General features: G+C 37.2%; 1 protein-coding gene across 14 annotated transcripts in view; it reads left to right on the top strand.

Annotated features, from left to right (window-relative positions):
* Positions 1–26197, top strand: part of PARD3 (par-3 family cell polarity regulator) — a 670780-nt gene that overhangs the window by 301050 nt on the left and 343533 nt on the right. For all 14 annotated transcript variants that reach the window (XM_030321422.1, XM_030321420.1, XM_030321421.1 and 11 more), the window contains exon 4: positions 10918–11096. In XM_030321422.1, the coding sequence (XP_030177282.1) occupies positions 10918–11096 (179 nt within the window). The remainder of the gene's footprint in view (positions 1–10917; positions 11097–26197) is intronic.

Raw genomic sequence — 26197 nt, 5'->3', positions numbered from 1 at the left:
CAAACTGGAGAGGCACCAGCAAGACTGGAGGGAAAGAATAAATCAAACTGATAAATTATGTGAACCCATGGTTTATGAAGTCCAGATTTTCTTAGCACAGCTAAAGAAACGTTTTGCATAGCATAGTCCTGCTCCTTAGATTCTTAAAGTATGCAGTCAAACCAGCAGCATGGATGTCACTGGGACATCAGAAATGCAGAATTTGAAGTCTTCCATGAGCTAAGACCTACAGATCATCTTCACAACATCCCCTGTTTTGTTATATGCACGTTAAAGTTGAAGAGTCTCTGACTGACAGGTCCCTATGCTGGTGCCTTTAGGGGTACCTCCCTTGCTTTATCTTTCCCATGTCACATCTTTAACTCTGTATTTCAGCTGTGCTGCATTTTTTGCAGTCCTTTTAATTCTCTACAATTTAGGTGTCTGGCCTTCGCCTCTGCAGGCTTTGACCGTGTGTCTTCTTTTTTCCTCTTTATCCCACTTGCCAAACACCCCCATCACCGCTCCCAAACCACTCCAAAACTAGACAAACCCAAAACTTCAGTTTTGATGTCTTAGTCATTCATTTCTTTGTTGAGTCAGCAAATGTGTGTTAAGGGATTGTGACGGTGAAAGTGCAATATTGTTCTCTAGGAGCTGTGTGCTAGTGGGGATGCAGACCCTAAAACTTACGATGACAGCGTGGCAAATGCATTGACAGGAACAGGCAGCCCATAAGAGGAGTGCCTCAGTCGTGAAGAATCGGTCAGAGGCTTTCCAAGAGAGGAGGCACAAAGAGAGTTTAAAAGGACAGTAAGGAAAATGTAGCTGTCCCTTCTCTCCTGATGTTCTTCAAAAAGGTGCCCCTCTGAGGTGTTTTGGTAGTGTTCTATTCTTCTCCTGAAGCACCCACCATCCCACTCTAAAGGGCCAGATAATTTGCCTTCCCCACGGCACTGCAGACTCTAAAGGGCAGAGACCAGGTCCCTGCTGCTCACCAGGAGCCCCCCTGGAGAGGCAGTGTGCAAAAATCTCTATTAACAAAGACAAGGTTTATGGTGTTCTATGTCAAAAGCTATTTTAGTGGACGGGTGGGGAGGAAGCTAAATAACAGTGGGTTATAGAAAAAGGGAGTGATGAAGCAGCCTTATCTTATCAAGATCCTTCATGGATCTTACCCTCTAGTTGGGGCCATTGGATGTATGGAAATAGACAGATGACACATGTACCACTGGCCACATCGTGTGAGGGAGAACATTATCTATAACCATAACGTAGTAACCTCCCACCTGTGTTCTTTATCATCTCTAGATATTTTGTTCATGTTTGAAGGAACATAGCTTAGCTAGCTCTTGCCTGCTTGCGTGCTCCTGGGTCCATGCCCTTGCTCTCTGTCTTTCTTTTTCTTTCTCTCATTGTTTCTTTTTAGTTCATTCTGATGGTCTCAACTCCAGTCCCCTCATTGCTCATTGAGGTATTTTTCTGAAAGTACAAAAACAAGCCAAAAATTTCTCCCAAAGAAAGGTGCCAGTTGTTCAAACAGTTTGCTCCCCACCTGTGGTTATTTTCATCAGGGCACCTTGTTGTATGTATCACTCTTCTTCCCTTTACTTTCTTCCTCTTACTAGTGGGTTTTTTATCACTGGGCAGGGGGTGGTCTGTTAGACTGTTTGTTCCCTTTTGAATGTTCAGAGAGTAGGATTCACTTGGAATGATTTTTCCACAATAAATGACTTTCAAAAAACCCTTGGCTCTATAGTCATTAGTTTTTAAAATCTCTAGAATAGTAGTGTCTAACAAATGTTCACACATGTTTGTTGATTGAAGTAAGCCAGACATTTACCTGCCATAGCAAAACAAAAAAGGGACACCAAAATTAGATAAAAGGGAAAAGACCACCTTTGTGGAGTTTTGCTTTCGCTGCTCTTTGGGCTGGCCTGAACACTCCCTGATGGGCTCTTGGCAGGTGCTCAGGATTCTGGCAGAACTATTTTCCCTGAGATGTCACTGTCTTAGCAAAGGATTTGGGGACACTGAGTTTTTATATACAGGATCAGTAGCCAGTGCATATTTTTGTAAGCAGCTGGTTATTTACATAACACCCTCCAGCCAGGCCCTTCTCTCTCCTCCAGGATACAGAAAGATAAAAGTGAAAGGTTTTGTGTGTGTTTTTTTTTTTTTTTTAACTTCTGAAGCCTGTTTTTCTCACATACTGTCACCACTCTTTTCCACCCTCAGAGACAAGTAAGGAACCCCTGAATTGCATCTTTAACAATTGGGAAATTTTTTATTCCTGACTGATATATGTTAACCAACTTTAAAACATTTTTAGTTTCTACTTTGTCTGTGTGTGTGTGTGTGTGTGTGTGTGCGCGTGCGCTCATGTGTGCGTTGGGGGGCAGGGAGGGTGGGAGAGTGGGCAGTTACCATGAATGGGGTGAATACTTGTCTTCTGAGTTAATGGCTGGCTGACACGATAGCAGTGGAAACAAACTGCGGTGGGAGAAAGGGGCATAGGAACTAGTAGAATCCCGAGCTACATAGTCTTTGTGTTCCTTAGGTCCACTTTGCCTCATGCGGTAAGGACCAGCCTCTCTAGTAGCAGTCAGACTCTGTGCTTTCCCGTTCGTGCTTGGGTTGGTGGGGGCCAGGGGAAGATGCACCAGCCGGGCACTGATGGAGCGTAGGAAGGATGGATGGGCCTCACTCCTTCCCTGCCTGGCTGTGGTTTCCTGGGAGCTGCGTCCACCCTTGCAGTGAAAGCCACATCTCCCCTGCCTTGGTGTGGTAAAAGTGTAATGGATACTTCATCTCTTGCTGTTTTTCCTTAATTCTGCCATATATTTGTAAACAGTTCTTCCTTAGATTTTTCTCAATCACCCCTTTCTGAATCAGCCAACTGTTTGCTGCTGGGATACTAACACTGGATCTGATGGATTTGAGGAGTTAGGACACTGTACAGTGGGCCATGTGGGTGGATGGAGGGCAGTTGCTGGTCAGTGTAAGTTATTGGAGCCGGTGAGGCATGGAGTTATTGCACTGTGGAGTGTGTTGGAGGAGACATCAGTGTGGAGGGTCGACAGGGTACATGTGATGTGTATGGCAGCTGAGTACTGGGTCCTGAGAAGAGTATTATGGGAAATAGTGTTGGAAAGATTCCTTAAGTCCTGATTAATGTGGGCCTTGACATTGAGACATCTCACCTGGGATTTTCTGCTTAACTCTTGGGAAGGCTTTTTTATTTTATGATTATTTTTTAAATTGGGGTAATTGCAGAATCCCATGCAGTTGTAAGAAGTAATACAGAGAGATTCTTTTGGTGTTTCCCTCAATGGCAAGATTTTGAAAAACTGTAGTATTATATCATACCAATATTAACATTAATACAGCCCACCTGTCTTATTCACATCTCCCCACTTGTACTCATGTGAGTATTTGGAGAGTTTTGGTCAGGGTGTTTATATCCTCAGTTTCTGAATGAGAATTCCAAAATTACAAATTTAACATGCTTCAGAAACATTCTTGGTTTTTCTTTGAGAATGTTTATATGACATTGACTTTCTTTTCCCTTCTTTTATGTGTCCTATGATTCAGTGGAACCATTGCAAATATCCCGTTATCTATGAGAAATGTGTTTTAAACTGAACCTTTCCCCCAAATCACCTGTTCTCTCTAGTGAAGTAGAAGCATATTGTGGATTTGATATGCCTCAGTTCTCCCAGGAGAGCAGTGTGGTCCTGTCCAGATTGCACAGAGCAGGGAGTCAATTAACAAGTATTCTAGGTACAGCTGGGTCACTGAGGAGCAGGGTAGCCTTTGACCCAGCCCTTAAACTACCTCTCTGGGCCTCAGTGAACTCATCTGTGAATGTGATGTTTCAGTTTATTTCTAGGGCACCTTCCAACTAGAAATTCTTTATTTATTCTTTATATATATATATATATATATATATATATATATATAGTTAATAACAGGCTGATAAGACTCATTTTATATCCTTCTGAGTTATTCACTGTTTTTTAGAGCTTATTTTGTGCCTTGCACTCCACACATTTCTTCAAGGATTTTTCCTCAGTCGCTGAAACATGAGAAGCACCTTTATACAAAGGGCAGCATATATTGGAAGGTCAATTTTGCAATATTGATGATGGGTTTTTTATCCCCATGGCATGTGTTAATAACATGGTACTTCTCACTGTGAGATGTGTTTTTAGAAAATGTGTAATTGCCCTGAAGATTGGGGAGATGGTCTTCATTTCACATGAAGAGTAATTATGCTGTTTGCATCATAAATTCTAATAGAACGTATGTAACTGCATATTATTTTTAGATTTGATTAACTACCTCAACGGCTTATTCCTGTCTTCTTGGAAAAGGTTTATTCACTGCTTTGAGTGGTTAAAGAATTTAGAAATTCTAAATTTCATTCTCTGGGAGAATGAAAGAAGAGAAGGAAGAGAAAGTTGATTAGAAGTAGGAGCTTTATAGTTAACAGTTAAAAATGTATATGTCTGCCCTTTTAGTTGCTCTAACTCATTATTAGATTTGCCAGTTTCCACTTATTTAAAAGGCACCTTACGTAGAAAGGCAAATCAATATTTACAGTACATTAGTGGCACAGAGAATTTGAAATCTTGTGATGAGGGTTGATTGCTGTTTTAGCCACTCTTCAAAGGAATGCACACATCAAACAGCCTCCATGATCGTCCTGGACCCAGTGACATCGCACCAGTCCCTGTGTGCTCCCTCCAGCAGCTTAATTATTGAAGATCCTCATCTTTGAATTTTCTTTTTAATATTTCAGAGGATATACTTAGAAAATCTATATATTAAATAAATCAGAAGATTATGGGAAGAGAAAGTTTATTATCATGTTTTTAAATGCATTGATTTTCCTAAAATTGAGGATGAGGAATTGTAATAATAATGACCAAATTACCCTAAACAAGAAGCTTCTATTATTTCTAATTACTGTAAAGAACAGAAATTGCTGAGATAGGCCATGGGCAAACCATAGAGGAAAAGGCTGTATTCATATTCTGTTCCTCTGAGACCATGACAAAATTGTATTCTTTGTATAATATGTTTTATCAGAACCATGAAAGATGGGAAGCCTGTCAGATGAACCAGGTAGTTGTGTTTTGTGAGTCATTTTGTTGATAAGGCCAAATGTTTATAGTGATCTTTATTTTTTTAATTAATTTTTTTTTATGTTTATTTTGAGAGAGAGAGAAAGCATGCACATGTGCACACGAGTAGGAGAGGGGCAGAGAGAGAATCCCAACCAGGCTCTACGCTCAGCGCAGAGCCCAACGCGGGGCTCGATCTCACGACTGTGATATTGTGACCTGAGCCACCCAGGTGCCCCTCTAGTGATCTCCTTTGTAATCAGGTTCAACTTGGCAAAAGACCACATGCCGTTTGTGGCTACTTCTACCCCATTACCTACAATTCATGTATTTTCATTCTCCTCTGTTGCTTGTAATACTTTAACCCATTTAGAGACACTTGATAATGGCTATGGATACTGCTTTGGAAAAGTTTTATCTTTTTTCTAGTTCATTTTTTATAAATTGTTATAAGTTCTGTTAGGATGAGATTTGGTAGGTGATCACTAGTGTAGTATATGAACATATTTGGAATGACATCTTTTTTTGTCATTAAAAATTTCTTATCCCATTAGTGCAAGCTCTGGTTGTAAAGGTTAGGAGACTGAGGCCTGGACAAGGGACCGACATGCCCAATGGCCACCAGTCTAGGCCAGCGGTCCTTAATGTGAGGTCTGTGCATCCTTGGGAGCCACTAAGATCATTTCTATGAGGTTGTTAGGGCAAGACTATTTTTCATAGTATTACCAAAATATGTTTTGTGTTTTTCACTGGGTTGATAGTCTGCACCATGGTGCTCAGGCACTGATGGGTAGAATGCAGGATGGTGGCACCAAATGTATTCTCCACCCAATATGCTCACACTTTAAGAAACAAAGCGACTTCCATCTGCTGCCCTTAATGAAGCAGCAAAAATGATTGTTCTGATTAAATAATGACTTTTGAGTACACAATTTAATATGTTGTTAAAGTGGTAGGTAGGCATAAAGTACTTCTATGCATTGAAGATTAGTGGTTATGTTGAGAAAAACTTGTATGTGATGGTTTGCATTTATAAGCTGAGGTAACCATTTTTTAATGAAACACCACTTGTCTGTCTTTTTTTTCTTTTGCTTTTTTGTTTTGTTTTGTTTTTTAAAAAAAAAGACGGGGGGCGCCTGGGTGGCTCAGTCGGTTGAGCGGCTGACCTCGGCTCAGGTCGTGATCTCTCTGTCCGTGAGTTCGAGCCCCGCGTCAGGCTCTGTGCTGACAGCTCGGAGCCTGGAGCCTGTTTCGGATTCTGTGTCTCCCTCTCTCTCTGACCCTCCCCCATTCATGCTCTGTCTCTCTCTGTCTCAAAAATAAATAAACGTCAAAAAAAAAAAAAAGACGGAAAACTGGTTCTTAGACTTTGGTATCTGGCAGTTTCTAGAAAATGAATGAAGTGAGCCTGCATTATGTGGCAAATAACGAACAGTATTTATTGCCAAAGAAAACATGTAAGCCTTCTACTGAAAATTAGATATTGGAAAACACATATTCTGCCATGAATATGATAGCTTCCCAACACTTAATGACTTTTCTCATGAATTGGTAGTAATATTCACATACGTGATTTTCTGATATGCAGAAATATATCAACATTTCTAAGAGTGGTATAAGCCAATAATACATTCCAAATAGCTAATGTTACAGAATTTTCTCATCAGTAAAAGATCCATTCAAAGTATAAGACAAGTAGATTTTACTGTGCAAAGAATAAGAAGTTTACATTCCATACTGCAGCTAACTTTTGAGAAATGTCATTTGTCAAGTTTTGGTGTGGTATCAAAGAAGAGTATCTATAGTTCTGGAAAGATTATTAAAATAGTATTCCAGCTAAATATTTGTGGTATTCTTTTTTCTTCATATACTTGACATGTTGCAGCACATTGAAATCAGAAGCAAGGATGAGAATCCAGATGTCATCTCTCAAGCAAAATGTAAAACAATGCTACTCTCTCACTAAATATGCTCTGTTTTGTAAAATAGAATTTTCTAAAATTCTGTTGTTGATGTTAACATATAATGGGTTTATTATTAAGTTAAAAATGAACTAAGGAATAAATATGTAAATTGTTTTCATTTCTACTTCTAATATGGTAAACATCCCTAGCTATAACCCATACAAACAAAAGCTCTTTGGGGTCCTCAGTAAGTTTTCAAGTCAAAGTATCCTGAGACCAAAATTTGGAGAACATTGGTCTAGGCTGGTCTCCTTTGGGGCATACTTAAACATCTTACACATTGGGGGTGCCTGGGTGGCTCAGTTGGTTAAGCGTCTGACTTCACCTCAGGTCATGATCTCACGGTTCGTGAGTTCAAGCCCCGTGTCGGGCTCTGTGCTGACAGCTCAGAGCCTGCTTCAGATTCTGTGTCTCTGTCTCTGTCTGCCCCTCCCCAGCTTGGTGTCTCTGTCTCTCTCAGAAATAACCACCTAAAAAAAAATTTAAAAACATCTTACCATTGTACTACTTCTACTTAACCAGTAAGCTTTTCTTTCTTTAACATGTCTGAAATTGGGATGGCTGCTGTTTCAATCTCTATGTATAACTAACGCAGTATTTCTTTAACTTTCTGAAATCAAATGATGGTATTAGTTAAAATCAGTGTATGACTTCTCAGTGTATATAATTCTACTTAGAAAACAACAAAACTTTTCCCTTGTACTAAATTGAGACTAACATGTATCTCTAAGTAGCTGGAAATGGAATTTGTTTTCCAGTGAATTGCTGATTAATAGAACTAATTTCGTGATTTGGACGGTGATTCAGCACTGACCAGGGCGCCTGAAGGTCTGGCCAGGAAATAGTTCCTGAGCTCCTCATGTCGTCTTGCTGAGCCTCAGCTTACTCATCTGTAAAGTGAGTCACATGTTTCTCCATTGTGACTAATGTAGAAACTTATTAAAAAAAAAATTCACATCGTTGCAAGTTAAGTCAGTTGTTCTAATATAAGGTTACTTAAGTAAAGTGTGTGTGTGTGTGTGTGTGTGTGTGTGTATAAACTGTATAAAAATGCCCATAATTTTCACACAACCATAAAACCAAGAAGAAATTATAAACTAATGCAAATACAAACTTACCACATCAGTGTGAGAGACAGCGGTGTGTTGCTGAGTCTAATCACAGGCAGCATGAGTGTAGACCACCACTGTGTGCATGTGGTCTTTGCGTTTGGACCTAGTGATGCTGCTGGCATGCACTATGATTGTTCTGTTCTTTCAACACATCGAACTGCAGGAAAACCTTGATTTCAAGATGATCAGGATACTACTTGGCATTTTTTTTATTACGTACACATTGTTTACTTTTTAAATTGAGTTCTGTTCTTTTCTCATTAGCCCAGTACTCAAGCCTAGGACACCTTCCTGACTGTGACAGTGGATAGAAATGAAAATGGAGCCTTGAAATTGCAAGGGTACTTGGTTACTAGGTAGTACAAGTGAAAGACCCATACTATCCTATCTATTATTTCCTTTTATGTATATCACTAAAATGAAGACAAGTTTAATGTGCAAAGAACTGACAGGAAGGGCTGCTAAATAGTGCATCTCCTGGGTCGTCCCTCACCCTGCAATTATGTAAATGCTGCCCTGGTCCAGTGCCCTGGCATCTACCCAGAAGGGACAGCCCATAGGGTCTGCAGTCCCCACTGTCACCTACCTCCTCTCTAGTTTCCCTTTCCCCCCACATCTACAATTTCAAGAGTTGTAGATACCAGAGGTAAAAGGCTAATTATTTTTACCTGTTTCAGACTAACAGATTAACACAGTGATCATGTCCCATCAGAAGATGATGGTCCTCTTTATCTGCATCCTATATGCAATTTATTTTTTTTCTGGGAAATATTTTCAAAAGCAGGTATAGTAAGCTGTTTTATTTTGTCTAAGCAAATTCAGAGACACTATATAGTTCTTGAATTTATTTTGGGGTTGGAATATACTTTTTATGTGATTGTTTTATTGTGGATAGAACTTTTGATCGTTACTTCTGTACTGTTTTTTAAAGACCATCTCTTGTGCGTAGTGCTTCCTTCAGACTTACACACACAATGCACACATGCATGCATACACACACATAGAAATTGAGGTGTGCAGAGTTCCTTAACCGCTAGATTAATAACACCCCTGTAATTGGAATGCAACAGAACTCATATCCAAGAAGCAGTATTATTTTCCAGAGCTATTTTTTTCTTCCCCCTCCTTATTTTGCTTTTCTGCTTACATTTTTGATTTGATGGGAACAATTTTGTTATTTGGGAGGGAAGTTTTTTTTATAGTAAAAACACTGTAGTGTTAACACATAGATTGTTAGATGTATATTTTTGTGAACCTGTTTTGAAAATGACTATATAGTTCTTAGTGTGTTTTATTTTTGGGTGCAATGTAAGTAGTTAAGGGCTGTCACATGCTTTTACTTACACTTAAAAATTAGAAATTATTTTTCTCTAATAATTTTCATGTGTTACTCCCAGCAAATTAAGATAACAATTAACAATGTTAAATGTTCAGCATATTTTTTTTCTGGTGATGTTCCTCAGGCTCTATTATTATCAAATCCTCATGATGTAGAAACATATGTTAAAAGCAGTGTTAAACGATTGATACACTTCTGTTTTCTCTGATCATTTCTAATTTGCTTTAACATCTTTGAGACTATTGGATTGACAGTGGTTTAAATGTCACCTTCAATGTGTATAAATAGTCTGTGTTTAGTTGAGTATTGTCTAGGATCTATGTATCCACACCATTGATCAATGTATCCGTGTTCCCAAAATGGTTTTCATAGAGTAAATGCTGAGTTTACACCACCATTAAAGCGGTTTCATTAGAGACTTTCTATAAATATTTATCTTGCATTCTAGTTTTTGAAAACAGAAGATCTCTCACATAATTAAGCTGAATTTTTTTGTCTTATATTTATTATGTTTTTGAGCGATTTTGCTCAGTTGATGAGTGGAGTTTTTGATTCTCATTCCCAGTGTTACAGACTTGTTCCTTCTCTGCTGTACCAGTGATTGTATCTGCTAAGATGTGCTCAGTGCTACTGATACAAACATTAGCCTGAGCTTGTTAATGATTGTGTTATAACAGTTGCAAACAGACTTCTCTTTCATGTGAATACAATTGCTAAACACTGTCTTTCATGTAATTGTGTATGCGAGTGTATTGCAGACACTACCTGTGTATTAGCAATTGCTTTCAAGACTTCCATTTAAGGATAAGGAATATGTTTATGTTCTATATTTTCTGATAGTACTTCCTTGAAGAAAATAATTATCTTACTTAACAGAATTCTTTAATGGACAAGCCAAACAGTTTAGGTTGTGTATCTTTAATCCAGATATGATTAAAAGTTAGATGAAATTTGTTCCACGGATACATTGTTATTTATCTTTTAGAATATGTATGATATTTTACTTAAAAATATTTGGTACTGTTTTAAGCACTTTATCTCATTTAGACCTCAAGATACCCTCAAAGTTTCTATTCTATGGACATTCACATAGGAAGGGACTAGAGGCAGACAGTAGTCAGGCAACTTGCACAGAACCACAACTTGGTGAAGTGCAATTAGGAGCCTGGGCAGTCTTACTCCAGAGCAGGTTATCTCATACGTAGTCCTTTTCTTTTGCTGAAAAGTGCTTTAAAGGAGCTAATGGAGTCTCTATTTAGAATGCTGACCCACTGTCACCTTAAAAGTGTTACTCTATTCTTTAATTTTTTGGATTTCCCTACCTTTATCCTAACATGCAGTTTTCAGACATTAGTTATCTTTTTAAAAAATATAATGCTTTTTTGTATTTATAGATATGCCTCTTCATGTCCGACGAAGCAGTGACCCAGCTTTAATTGGCCTTTCAACTTCCATTAGTGATAATAATTTTTCTTCTGAAGAGCCTTCGCGGAAAAACCCCACACGCTGGTCAACAACAGCTGGCTTCCTTAAGCAAAACACAGCTGCTAGCCCTAAAACCTGTGACAGGAAGGTAACCATTTCTATTTTGTATTAGTATCAATGATGAATGTCAACTGTTGACTGGATCCTTTGCTTCTAGCACATCTTCACTATGGCCCTTTGTGTGTGTACTTATCAACTTCTCCGTCAAAGTCGAGATAACTTCCTGTTTTATGTTGCCCTTGCAGTTTCTGAGAAATTTCATGCTATTTATACATTTATGTATGTATCCATTTTTTTGAATCGATAATATATTTATGATTAAAAATGAAAACTTCTGACATGCAATGTGTTTGTCCTTTGTGTTTTTTGAAGAAAAACTAGTCATCCTGTTTTTCTTCAGGGGCAGTCCTCTTACCATTACCTTTTTGCATGTCCTTACAAAGATATTTTACACATGTATAAGCAGATATTCGTATTGATTCATGAGGTGCATTAAAGAAATTATAACATTATGGACTTTTAAGGATGAAAGTGGACTCCACAGTCATTTATTCTAACTGCTCCATTGATAATTTTATCTTCCTACAGAATGGAAGTGTACTGTCTGGTCTTAATAACATTTTCTTCTTTGACCTAATTTATTTCAGTCTGTGATCTAATTTATTTAGTCTAAAAAATAAACTTTATTTTAGTTTATTCTGTTTTTTTCAATTTGTTTCTTAATGCTCTTCGTCATATATTCCTATAGAACTCTTAACATCCTATTCTGTTTTACCTCTAACTTTTTACTCGATGAGCTTTAAGCACTGTTTGTCATTTTCACTCCTAAAACTGTTGAGTGTCAGTAAATATTTGTTGAATGAATGAATGAATATTTTTTTCAATGCAGATAGCAATTGAGCATCATGTATATTGAGAAATGTGGAACTATACTAATTACATATTAATATTAAAATGCATATAGCTTATGATTTGCTTGATTTATCCTTTGCATCTATGTGAAAATACCTGTTTTAAATTTTTTTAACTTGGTGTTGCATTTTTACAAACTCTTCTTTGTAGTAGTTCATTTAGAGGGAAAAATACTTAGCGTACCTAGAGTACCTTAACTGAGAAGAATCTACCGAGAAAACACAGCGTACTGTGGTCGCTAATGTTTTGGAATAGGCGTTTAACTGTTAGGCTTACTCTTCTGAAATATTTTATTATGTATTTGATGAGGAATCAAATTGGAGTATCTTGTCATTGAGATTAGCTTGAAATTTTAGAATGCTTTATCATGAAGTAGACCATCCGAAGAAGCAGAATCCAATTTATGAAAATGCCTCATGACATTTAATTTGTGTTCAAAATAGACTTAATTTACATGGATATTTACAAGTATATAAACAAGTCAAGTTGGCAATTAAAAAAAATTCATTACTTACTAAAAAGATTTTCCCATTGTTTAAGGCTAGTGGGTCAGGCGCGCCTGGGTGCCTCAGTTGGTTAAGCATCAGACTTTGGTTTAGGTCATGATCTCCCGGTTTGTGAGTTTGAGCCCCGCATCAGGCTATGTGCTGACAGCTCAGAGCCTGGATCCTGCTTCAAATTCTGTGTCCCCCTCTTTCTCTGTCCCTCTCCCACTCATTCTCTGTCTCTCTCTCAAAAATAAATAAGCATTAAAAAAAAAAAAGATAGTGGGTCAAAAGTCATTGAGGTGTACAGGGTTTTCTTTTTTAACTCCTTCAGAATGTTAGATATGTGAGTCAGCTTCACTTGCGGAAAACAGAACCACAGTAGCTATTTTATTTTATTTATTTTTTATTATTTTTTTAATGTTTATTTATTTTTGAGAGACAGAGAGAGACAGCATGAGTGGGGGAGGGGCAGAGAGAGAAGACATAGAATCCGAAGCAGGCTCCAGGCTCCGAGCTGTCAGCACAGAGCCCGACGCGGGGCTCGAACTCACGAGCTGTGAGATCATGACCTGAGCCGAAGTCAGATGCTCAACCAACTGAGCCACCCAGGCGCCCCCCACAGTAGCTATTTTAACATGAGAGGACTTAATACTGAGAAGTGCTTTCTCAGAAAATCATTGAGGACCATCTGAACGATGCAGTACGGTGCATCTGCCCAGGAAAGAAGCAGAGGCTGTGGGGCAGGAACCTGGAATCCTGCCCCCTGCATCTGCCTGTAGATGCTAGCACCCTGTCTCTGGGTGTGCTCACCCTGTCTCTTGTCACTTGTGAAGCTTGGAAGTGAACCCAGAAATGCCTCAGAAAACTCCATCATCTATCTCCATACCCAGGCTTGCCACCAGCAGCAGCCCAGGAAAATTCAGCCTGTTTCATAAGCATCATTAACATTTCAGGCTATTGTTTCCAAATGTGCAGAATGCTGTCTGTGTCCAGATCCTTATCTGCATGGGAGGTTTAAGAAATAGACCTTAGCCTTCCGGTCTCGGCTGCATGCTGCGAGAGGATTGTGATGCGCACTGCCAATTAGTAACCTCACTGACTTTTTGTTTTAAATAACCTATATCTATCATTGTCAAACATTTGGAACTCTAGTACAATAGAACAAACTCAGCAACAACCAGTATGAAGATATTAATGAATATACACCATATGCATGTACACATAATCTCACACACATATATATACCCCCACAGAGTTGGAGTCATACTATGTCTACATATTTGCATTCGTATTATTTATATATTTTTTTCATATCATAGTGATTTTCCCTGGTGTGAATTTTATTGGAAAATATTTTTAATGGCTGCAGTATATCTCACTCTAGAATATACTATAATTTATAATTCTCTCACTGTTAGATATTTATACTATTTCCATTTTTTTCACATTATAAATATAAGTGTTGTGAGAGAAACTTGAATGCACTTTTGTTTTAAAAATGGTTATTTACTCAACAAGCTTTTTTTTTCTTTTTTTAAGTTTATTTATTTTGAGAGAGAAAGAGCATGAACAGGGGAAGGGCAGTGAAAGAGGATCCCAAGCAGGCTCTGCACTGTCAGCGTGGAGCCCGATGCGGGGCTCAAAGTCATGAACTGTGAAAGCATGACTTGAGCCAAAATCAAGAGTGAGACACTTAGCTGACTGAGCCACCCAGGTGCCCTTCAACAAGTTTTTTTCTGTATGGGGCAGCATTTAATGTAGCCAATGCCCACAGTTTCTCATAGGAAAGACCTTGATTTACATACATAAGTTTGTTTATTTTAAGAGAGAGAGAGAGAATATGCAAGCAGGGAAGGGGCAGAGAGAGAGGGGAGAAAGAGAATGCCAAGCAGGCTCCATGCTGTCAGCACAGGGTATGATGCAGGGCTTGAACTCATGAACTGGGAGATCATGACCTGAGCCAAAATCAAGAGTCAGACCGGGTGTCCCTACATACATATCTTTCGAGGAAATAATATTCACATTCAACACACATAAAGGATAATGTGTAATGAATTTGTCCTTTGAATTATCATTCGTTTTACTTTTCAAGCACCCATTTTCTAAACTTGCTGTCCATTTTGAGCTATTTGAATTATAATCTGAGAGATTTTCTTTCTTTCTTTCTTTCTTTCTTTCTTTCTTTCTTTCTTTCTTTCTTTCTTGTATGTGTACATCGGACTAAATGCTATCTTCTTTTCAGTTATAAAATGACTTTCTGTATTTTCAGTATTCAGAAAGGATACTTGGAAGAAAGCATACTTGCTGATAAGTATTAACTTGATTTCTTTCTCTTGAGGCTATGAGAGCTCACCTATTGCTGGGCAATTTCAAGATATGATAAATCTTTACGAGTATGTGGTAGTTAGGTTTTCTGTGTAAATGCATGGAAGTAAAGGAGTTGACGATTCATAGTCTTGTGATCCATTGATCTCTAATGGCTAAAATAAGTTGATATACTTGTATAACTCATCTACAGAGCTAAGTGGCTTCTATTCTTTCAAGTTGGTAAGTAAAACAAACAATTTTACAATAATGTCACCAATCAGTTGAAATCTCTTATTTCTGAAGTAGGCAGTTTCATTCTGGTATGTTAGAATGATGCTGAACTCGCTCCTATGGATTCAAAACCAAGATGGGAGGTGAAGTCTTCCCAGTTAAAGTAGTCATTCCACTATAAAGTTTAGAGGCCAGTGAAGACAGATTTTGTTGTTGTGGAGACTTCAACCAGGTGAGAGCTTGGAGAGGACAAAGACTCTATGGGCTTTTAGATCTCTTAAAATTCCTCATACTTTGATTTAGAAGTAAGATATAAAAGAAAAGAGAGTCTTGGCTTTTAAAAAAGTTCTTGGAAACATTGTCTCATTCCTGTTTCCCAACATTTTGTGGCTGACTGCCTTTTTCAACTCTTTTAGAGAACATTTTACTCATAATTAATATGGAAAGTATATTGCTACAAGATGTATTTTCATTTGAGATTTTACACGTGCTTAATATTTCATCTTGGGAAAGAGTATTTCAATCAGTGTGAATACTTAAATCACTTTGCCACCTCTTTGGTCACCCTTATTAAGTCATTGTCCCTGCAAATAAAGTCTAACTAGTATGTGGAGAGCATTTGATTCATTCCATCAAGAACAATGTAATGAGGCACTTATCAGAATCAGCCTACCATGAAGTTCAAGGATAAAGTCTATGCATTATTTCATTGTGTATTGGTTTTAAGCAATTATTCCTTTGCCCCAAATACTGAGAGCTGTTACTTTTCTAAGTGATCTGCTCCTTCCCCCCACCTCCAACAAAATAAAATTTGTATAAGTAGATAAAAACAAAGGTAGCATAAAAAAGCATATCTTGGCTAGTTCCATGAGACGTTCTTACCTATTAGGGAAAGGGGAAGAAAGTGATAAGAGAACACATTATATTAGCATCAGTATCTTTTAAATTTGTATTATTTTTAAGAGTTCTGTTTAAAAGAGACCTTGGAATGCTTCTGACACCCTGGGTTTATTTGTTTGATTTAGTTGCTTGGCATGTTTGTTATGTTTCCCATCCTCCTGATATGTACAAACTCTTGGAAGAGTTGCTGTCTTAATTATGTCTTTGTCACCTTCCTTTCTGTTCCATGAGAAGAGTTATAGGATCTTCCTTCCTCTAGCTTTAGAAAAATATTTACATAAACATTTTTGTAGTATATTTTAAGATTCCCAAAACAGTGTTTTTCTTATAATACTACTACTTTCTCTTTGCATTTATAAAGTAATGAAAAATATAAAGAAGCAAGTAAGTAATTTGGAATTGTGTAGATGAGTAATATTGACAGTTCAGTGTATTAACTTGGAACTCTGGAGCATAGCTCCATATAGCTGGTGGCTGTCCTTATTACCAGTGGGGAATCATCCAATGAGTATAGTTTAATTTCCTGCCTTTTCCCCTAATTCTTCTTATATTGAGAGCATTTTCCCATGTCTCATAAATATAGATAGCTTGCATAATGTTCTTTTATATATTGATTTATTTTTCTTGTAGTTGGTGTTTATTCATTTTCTTTGGTGATTTTCCTATTGCTTGACTTTTATACTTTGCCAGGTTTTTTTTTGTTTGTTTGTTTGCTCTAATAAGTAGCCTTTAGAAGTACCCTTCAGAAAAGATCCTTATATATTAATTTATGTTAACATCTCTGATGATTTTCTTAGAACAGATTCCTGAAGTAGGCTTATTTGACCAAGGAAATGAGTATTTTTAAAGCTACTGATATTCATTTCTCATTAGTTCATGACGAGTAAAGTGTCAAGTACTTGTGTTTTATAAAGCACTGTGAGAAGTCCTAGATGGGATGAGCTATGGCATGAGGGAGAATATAAAAACAAAGAAGCAAGGGGGTACTGTTCCTGAGTTCTGGAACTTACTGTCTTAGTGTATAGCTTAATAATTCCCAGTTGGCTGAGCATCATAATCACCTGTGAACTTTAGAAGGCAAAACACACTTATAGCCATGGGTGCCTTTGTCCATGTCAGGAGATTTGTGTGTTTATTTAAAGCTGCTTTGCTTGTTTTAGGGCACAGTCTTTTTTTTTTTTTTTTTAGAACTTGAGTCTAGCTGAAAAGGAAAAGTGTGTTTATTTGCCTGTTAAGATAGGGTAAATAAGAGTATTATGGTTTTTGAGATGTCTTCTTTTTAGGCTCATTTTTCTATCATGGCAGAATAGAATCTCACACGGAGATTGCTCAAATTTATCATTTTCAAATGAAAATCAATTAAAATGAGTTTTGTTGAGTTTTAAATAAAAGTATTACAAGAACCTATTGAGATGGTGGATCCTGTCCTGTCATTGGCAAACTAGAATAGGAAATATTTTTTCTAAATAGAAGCTATGGTACCAATAATGTACCTGTCTATTGTTCCTTGGTATAATGTCCCCCTACCCCCAATCTTAGTAAAGTGCATTTGAATACATAGAGCCAGGACACCAAATTCCCAGTATCGTGTGAAGTCACCAATGCTAATTCGGTCACAAGGAATCTTCAGAAAATGCCTACTCCTTGTTTTATTCAGTCAGAAAACTTTGGTAATTGCCAGGCTGACAGTATATTAGCAATTAACATTGACTCCTACTTCATGGTAGTCTACCATAGCTGCTTCCCGGTCGTTCATTCATTCATTCTTTATAGAGTCATCGTCTACATTGACCTTTTTTGTGTGCTTTCTCATCCCCTTTTCAACCATTCGGCTTCTTGGTCTCTGCCTCTCCTTTATTCTTTCTAATGGGTAAGGCCAATCATATTGGTAAATTCGAATATACTATTTTATTTTCAGGCTAGTACACTTGACCTGTTGGCTATTGAAAAACATTATCTATCTTTTGGTATTTATGAACCAACCATAGATGGTAGCTAGTTATAATAATCATCTAAAAACCTCAAAGGATGAGCTAAAATCATTCCCTGAAACCACATGTTTCCTCTGTGAGCGACCTATAGCTGTGTTTAATTTTCTGGGGCATTAGCTTCAAGGGAGATCCAGCTGAGACTTAGTTGTTAGACTATTTTGCTGCAACATTTGTATTTCCTGTTAAAGGCCTCTGAAACTATATATTTCACCTTTCTGTTTTGCAAATTAAAAGATCTTCATCTGACTACAGTACAGTTGTGTGCTTTTAGTAAGTGATGATTATAATCATTTCTACAGTAGGCCAGCTTTAACTGCCAAGCTCCCCTAGTCGGAGTTGTTAATAACCTAGTCTCATCTATTTCTGTGTCACATTTAGGGGATATAATCTGTCTTCACTTGCTTTGTAAATTATAATTTGTATTCAAAGTTATACAAATCTAAGGTGCCACTGAGAAAAATTTTGAGCCTGACTGTGGTATTTTTAGAGTTCACAAACCACTTCAGAAATATAAACCAAAGTAATGTCCCCATCCTTATTAAACACCCTCAAAGTTACATAGAGTAGAGAGGGAAATGAGTATATTACTCTTGTTTTTCTTGACTTGGGGGAGAGGACTAGGAAATTGCATTTTACATTGAACAAAAATTTGCATGACTTTTATATACTTAAAAGTTTTTTGGCCTTATTTCATCCTTCTAATAATTTTTTTAAATGTTTATTTTTGAGAGAGAGAAGGAGAGAGCGAGCAGGGGAGGGGCAGAGAAAGGGTGACAGAGACAGATGATCCAAAGTGGGCTCCAGACAGATAGCAGAGAGCATGATGTGGGGCTTGAACTCACCAACCCTGAGATCATGACCTGAGTCAAAGTCAGGCATTTAACTGACTGAGCCACCCAGACGCCTCTACCTTATTCATCTTTTTAACTTGGTTTCAATTCTTAATTTTTGATACTTCAGCTTACAAACCTAGTTCCTTCAAGTCACAAAGTTGGATGCAGTCACTTCATGTCCTGTTGTTAACAAGAAAAGCATAAGATTGGAGTGCCCAGGACTGGGCACCTGCTGCTTGCCTTCTAGCTGCTTCAGCAACTTTGGCTTTAATTTGCATGTGTTCTCGGGGCATGCGTTCTGGCCTTCCTTTGGAGAAATGCATTTCAGGCAAAGGTTTTCACAGTGTGGAGGTAGAAGTGGTTTCCATCTTTCCCATCTCTAACCTATATCTATTTTTGAGGTTTTTGATCTTTACACATAATGATGGCCAAGGTATTTTGAGTACTTGCTTCTTGCCAGACATTGTGCTTGATGGGTCGCATTATATCCCATTATCCCCACCTCTAACATGTAAGTATTATTGGTGTTCCCATTTTACTGATGAAGAGATAAAACCTTTAAGAGTTTATTTATTTATTTTTTTTAACATTTATTTATTTTTGAGACAGAAAGAGACAGAGCGTGAGCAGGGGAGGGTCAGTGAGAGAGGGAGACACAGAATCCGAAATAGGCTCCAGGCTCCGAGCTGTCAGCACAGATCCTGACGCGAGGCTCGAACTCACGGACCGTGAGATCATGACCTGAGCCGAAGTCAGACACCCAACTGACTGAGCCACCCAGGCACCCCAAAACCTTTAAGAGTTTAAATAGCTCACCTAATAGTTAAACCAACTATTCAGTGATAAAGTTGTGATGTGAACCTAGATTTTCCAGTTTCAAATCCCATGATTTTGACAAGTATGCCACCCACATCCCAACGTATTTATAGATTTTATACATTCCCCAATGTTCATTTAGCTGAATATTTTAAACTGTAAAATATTTCTTAATAACCTTTTCATTTTTATCTCCTCTAGATCTATTATGCAATGCATACATGAATATAAGAATAATGAGCATGTGTTTCTTATTATGGCTGGCATAATTTTTTAAAACCTATAAGTTTACATTATATCTTAACATCTTCATCTTAAGTAAAAATATGCTAGCTTCATTAATATCTCTACTGATAATCTGATTCTATTAACTGATCTCCATTTGTGTCACTTTTTTTGAGGAATTTTTTGTGTTTATTTTCTGTAATCCTTATGATTGATATTACTATTGTTGTTACTGAGAATTTATATATGCAGCCCTCTTCTTGACATTTTATTGTGCATTGCTCAAAACAGCTAAATGACAGCAAAGTAAATAATATAGTTGGATTATAATCCAGAGACCAAAATAAATGTACATAAGACTATACTGATACTAATACATGATTAAATGAAAAGTAAATGGGACAAAAGGGACAAAGTTTCTTACAGAAGAATTCTAAATAATATGTGTAATACTCCCTCTCCAGAAAGCTTAACTCCCCTGCTCATTTAAAAAAATTTTTTTTAGGGGCGCCTGGGTGGCTCAGTCGGTTAGGCGGCCGACTTCGGCTTAGGTCATGATCTCGTGGTCCGTGAGTTCGAGCCCCGCGTCGGGCTCTGTGCTGACAGCTCAGAGCCTGCAGCCTGTTTCAGATTCTGTGTCTCCCTCTCTCTCTGACCCTTCCCCGTTCATGCTCTGTCTCTCTCTGTCTCAAAGATAAATAAACGTTAAAAAAAAATTTAAAAAAATTTTTTTAATGTTTATTTTTGAGAGAGAGAGAGAGAGAAAGAGAAAATGTGAGTGGGAAGGGGCAGAGAGAGAAGGAGACACAGAATCTGAAGCAGGCTCCAGGCTCTGAGCTGTCAGCACAGAGCCTGACATGGGGCTCAAACCCATGAACTGTGAGATCATGACCTGAGCTGAAGTCAGATGTTCAACCGAGTGAGCCAACCAGGCGCCCCTTAACTCCTCTGCTCTGGAGGATAATATTTGTTTCCAAAGAAGAGGGGATTGAATATGTGGAAAATACTAACTTTAGAGTGCAGAAGTGGCAGATTCATCTTAACCAAGTGATCAAGGTTAACATCACTAATGATAAGTCATGATGATACCATAAACCCTTGAAATGGTATGAGGGGATGGGCACATCATCTCAGTGGAGTTTTCCCCAAAACTCATAACTCCACTGTAATCCTAAGAAATCTTCAGACAAACAAAAACTGAGGAATATTCTATGAGGTACCTGACCAGTATTTTTCAAGAGTATTGTGGTCATAAATAACTAGGGAAGACTGAAATACTGTCTCAGATTAGAGGAGATTAAGGAGATACGAGGATTTTTAATATGCTTTGGGATCCTGGCAGGAAATAAGGACATTAGTGACAAAAAAATGGATGGATTGCAGATATATCTATAGTTTAGTTAATATTATTGTATCAATGTTGATTTCTTAGTTTGGACAAGTATATCAAGGTTATGTAAGTTGTTAACATTGGCGGAAGATGCATGAAGAGTACATAGGAACTGTGTGTACTTTTTTTTGCAACTTTTCAGTAAATCTAAATTTTTTCCAAGTTTTTTAAAACCCAGCTTTACAAGGTGAATTGCATCACCCACAGTTTCTGCTGCAAATCATAGATGAAAGTTAATGCGCAGGTGATTGGAACGTGCAGAACTAGGATTCAGCCACAGGTTTCCATGAGCCCTCAGGCACACCTGGTCATTCCCTGAAATGTATTTTTCCTCTTTGGAAATGAGTTATAATAAAAATTTATCAATTGATTTTATTAAGTACTGATTGATGGTTGGTACCCTTCCCCATGACAACTCTGAATTTGAGAAGCACTTACCAGTTTTAAACATGCTGCGTTCTCATGGCTGGATACTCCCACTTTGTCCTTAAAGTTTTATTGAGACATCCTAGTGCAACCACTGTTTTGTTGTCACGTTATTGAGATTGTTAAGGTTTTTGGGGGAGGCAAAGGAGGGGAGTTTCAACAGGAATTACTCTAAAATTTCACAGAATCACATTTTCTTTTTTTTTGATTTTTTTTTAAATGTCCATCTGGTTTTGAGAGAGAGACAGACAGACAGACAGACAGACTGATAGACTGACAAAGCACGAGCGGGGGTGGGGGGGCAGAGAGAAAGGGAGACACAGAATCTGAAGCAGGTTCCAGGCTCTGAGCTGTCCACACAGAGCCCAACATGGGCTCGAACCCACAAACCACGAGATCATGACCTGAGCCAAAGTTGGACACTTAACCAACCGAGCCACCCAGGTGCCCCTCACATTTTCTAAAGTTATGATTTGCAGTTATACTTTGGAGACAAAAATAGTTTGATTGACAATTAATATCTGGCTTAGAGAACATGCTTTTTCCACTGATGGAGTTGGACAGAAGGACTTAATTGTTTAGAAGTTTGAGCTATCAATTTCTTTATGCTAAATGCTTTTCATGAGGAGATGATTCTCCAGAAAAGTCATTATTATTGTATGAGAAGCCTAAGTAGGATGGGATTATGATAAGTGAAACTAGTTTTTCTACATTTTCAAAAATGTCTCTGTGGAGATGATTTACCTGAGGAGACAATTTCACAATTAAGGGAAAACTTTAAGAAAGCCAGATTGTCGACTACACCTAGGGACTTGCACAGAAATTTACTCACTTGTTCTGCTAACCTACCCAGTTCATTGAAGTTATGATGATATAAGAAGTACTAATATTTACATTGGTAGACTAGTTGTATATGGTGCAAGTATCTCGATTTTCAAATTTTAGTTATTTCTTTGAAATTAAGGTGAAAATCATTTAGGTAAATATAAAAGATTTACATCACACATTTAGATAATGTGTAAGACTGTAGATATTTTAGAATTGGGCAACTACTGTAAGTATTTTACTTTCTCTCCTTCATCCCCTGGCATCTGCTCCCTTATTCTCTTAGTATTGTACAAATTGATCCTGATGCAAAATGCTATTGTTTTTTATAATTTTAGTTTGGCGATATAAGTGTTTAAAGTTACATGTCTTTGAAAGAAAATGAAATCTGAATAGGTATTTTTTGCTGTCAAAATAAAAAAATATGTAGCACTTCCTAAAATGTTTTAAAATTGTTTTGGATTTAAATTTGTTTTTCAGAGTCAAGCAGCATTAGTCAACTGTTGCTCTTCATTTTTATTGTAGTTTTGGAAAATGAGCCAGGCTCTTCAAAATGTTACCTGATCTGTAATATTTATATTTTATTTTGTTCTCATCCACTTGCCTTTGTTGAAAGAACAGTGTAAAAAATGGTGCTCTTGTTTTCTCTATTCCTTATACTTGCTGATTGTGGAATGCTTGTGGCCGTATGGCAATTAGGTGGCTGTGTTGGTTTTTAGGAAGTGTTGTGCACGAAATGAAATAGGAACTCCTGTTATTACTGCTTCCCTTTTTAGTTCTGTTCTTTAGTTCCTCAGAATTCATATGGAGATAATGTTTTCATATTTGAAAAAAGTTAAACTATCCTCTTAGGCTACCTTCTCCTTGTGCTTTTACAGATGTTTTTATCATATAAAGGAGATAATCCCAGTTATACCTGGAAAGAGATCATTTTAATTTAAAACCATTTTAAAGCAAACATTTTACTCTTGATTATTCCTAAGACTATGCAGTATTTATCAATGAGTTGACCATCTCTCATGTAAATATAAGTTGTGATTCAAGATTCTATAATGGTTTTGCCCCTAGTTTATATACAAGAACTCAGTAGGTGCTTTTCTGTTTGGATGGGATCCTTGTGTAGGAATGGCTAGATATCAGAAGTTACCATCATTACCCAGGCAAACTACAGTTCCCGGTTAGATCAAGAATGAGGGTTGGAAGTCTCATTACTCAGAAATTGGGCAGCAAAGTGGGTAGGTATAACCATGGGAACTGGTTAGTCCTCCTCATCTCCACCAAGCATTTGTTGTAACTCCTCTCAACTTCTGTCTGCTTTTACTAGATAGTAAGAGGTTAAGCTGGATCTTCTCTGCGTTTTCCTTCCAGGTTTCAGATTCTGTATCTAAAGTTTTTCATAGCATTCTGAACTGTGGAAATAGATTAAAATAAAAACAATTGAAGAAATTGGTTCAAATAAACAGGCTGTAAGAGGCTGAGGTTTGCTGATCTTTTTCCTCTTAGATTTCCTTGTCGGCTTCATGAACAGATCTGGTGGCTTAAGAGCAATCTGTGCTCTCATGGTCACCCCTGGAGACATCATGGCCGCTGTAAAACCTGCATCTCTTTGACATTTTTGGCCAACCCATTTTCATATCAGATCCATAGCCTAATGCAGATCCATGTTCTGGGGGCTATTTTTCTTATCTGATACTAAGACTGTTAATAAGGCACTGGCCATTTGGAGGTTGTGAAATAAAACTAAAACGTCATACCTGTGGTCTTGTCAACCTATCAACCTGAAGGATTTACTATGTGACAGGAAACTTATTTGCAAATTAATTGTAATTTTCAAATGTGTATTTTCTATTTTGAGTTCCAAACATAAATTTTTTTCCCTAGCATATTGAGGATTTTTGAGTGTCCCACTGATCTAAATGTAATTCTATGATCTGGAAGCTATGTGTCAGAAATCCTGAAAAAAGATATAAATTATAGTTCAGATTTTTCAGGTCAGAATGAGTTTTAAGATGTACCTTTAACATTTCAAAGAAAAAAACTAATAAAATTTGATGTATATTATAGGAAATTTGATTTTGTACATTAATAAAAAGAAAATCTGCTTGGATAAATTATTTTCAATTTTTGTTACTAATTCCTGTTCAAAATTTAACTCAGCTTAGAAAGAAAATTAGAGATTTAAGATAAAAGATATATTACTTAATAAAATTGGAGACATAGAGATGCTCTAATAAATGTTTTGGCATTCAAAATCTCTACATTTTGATCTTTTCATTTTTAAATTTTTAAAAGTTGTAGTATAATCCAATGTTTCTTGTCACACATTGTACCACACTTTTGTAAATTAGTGTCAGTAATGATACTATCAGTAACGATACGTAGTCTACTAATAGAATTTTATTTTGACAAAAAATGTATGGATGTTTGAATTTCTTCTTTGTCTTATCATAGTTCTGTTCGGAATAGGAGCAAGTTTATAAACACATACTCTTTTTTTTTTTTTGGTCTCTTCCACTGCTCTCATTAATGATTATGAATGTGGAAGTAAGCAATTATCCAAAAGGGAAGTAGGATGTATCTATGTACCAGTATTTATGCTTATTTATATATACAGGAATTAGAGGTAATATGGGTTTAGCTAATAGGGGATGAATTGCTTGACTTCAGTTCAACTACATTGGGGCATTCCGTGTAGGATATTGGTCACCATGGATTTCAAATAATGCCTTTTCAGTTCATTACACTTCAAAATAGCCATGTGTCTAGGGTAAGTGGTGATAATACTGTGTTTGGAATAAAATCTTATATTCTTTATTTAAAAAAAATTTTTTCCACAGGCATGTAGTTGGTTTAAATTGATAGGGAATGCCAAATTTTCTGCCTTCATCTACAGGTTGGTTATTGAATCTGTAAATTTTGTGTGAGTCAATTTATTCCCAACCCCACATCTCTCTCTTTTCTCTCTTTCTCATTTATTATCTAGAGAATGATTTGAAGGTCAGAAAAGTACATTGAGAAAAATCCTATTTATAGACCATTTTATGGTTGTTATCTTCTGCTATGCTTTAGCCTTGGCATTGCTTCCAAGGTTATGCTCTGGTGTAGCCATCAGGAGGCACACAAGGTAAACTCTCCCCAGAGACTAGAATGGGTCTGCCACATTGAATCAACAATATGATTACTGATGATTTTAGCAAGCTTCATGTAATTAAAAAATCCTGTCATAATTACTAATTTCACTTGTCTCATAATTTCAGGTTAGACATCCTGAAAATGGTTTCTTTTGTGTGTGTGTGTGTGTGTGTATCATTTCTTGGGAAAATGATAAAGCAGAAAATGGAATTCTCTTTGACCAGAACTACAGATTTGAAAAATAATTGTAAATTTAAAATCTGAAAACTGCATGGGACTGTTTGAATCCATAGGATGCATAGAAGGTACAAAAAAGAAATTTATTTGCATTGAGTGTTTGGTATGTCAATATATGACACAATTCCTAATGATTTTTAAAAAGGTATTTGGAGTTTTTTTCATTGAAACAAAGTAGAACTGTAGTTGGGTTTCTTTTGCTAACATAGAAATATCTGTTACTTCTATAATGTTCATGAAATATTCCCATATTTCTGCAACATGGGATGTAGGCTTGCCAAGGAATCTGACCATCAGCTAAGTGGCTGTTTCTGAGAGATAAAGCCTTGGAGTTGGAGCTTAGTATGCCAGGAATAAGCTTCTACCCCCAAGGCATTGGGTGGGTTCTGTGTGGTTTCTCTTTATTGAATTGTAATTGGCTTGGGGAGGGGTGCTGGGGGAGAGAGGACAGTTACTTTCTCTGCCCTGGAAGAGAT

The sequence above is a fragment of the Lynx canadensis genome, chromosome B4, assembly GCF_007474595.2.
Source record: "Lynx canadensis isolate LIC74 chromosome B4, mLynCan4.pri.v2, whole genome shotgun sequence".
Taxonomy (NCBI): domain Eukaryota; kingdom Metazoa; phylum Chordata; class Mammalia; order Carnivora; family Felidae; genus Lynx; species Lynx canadensis.
This window is presented reverse-complemented; position numbering and strand designations above follow the sequence as displayed.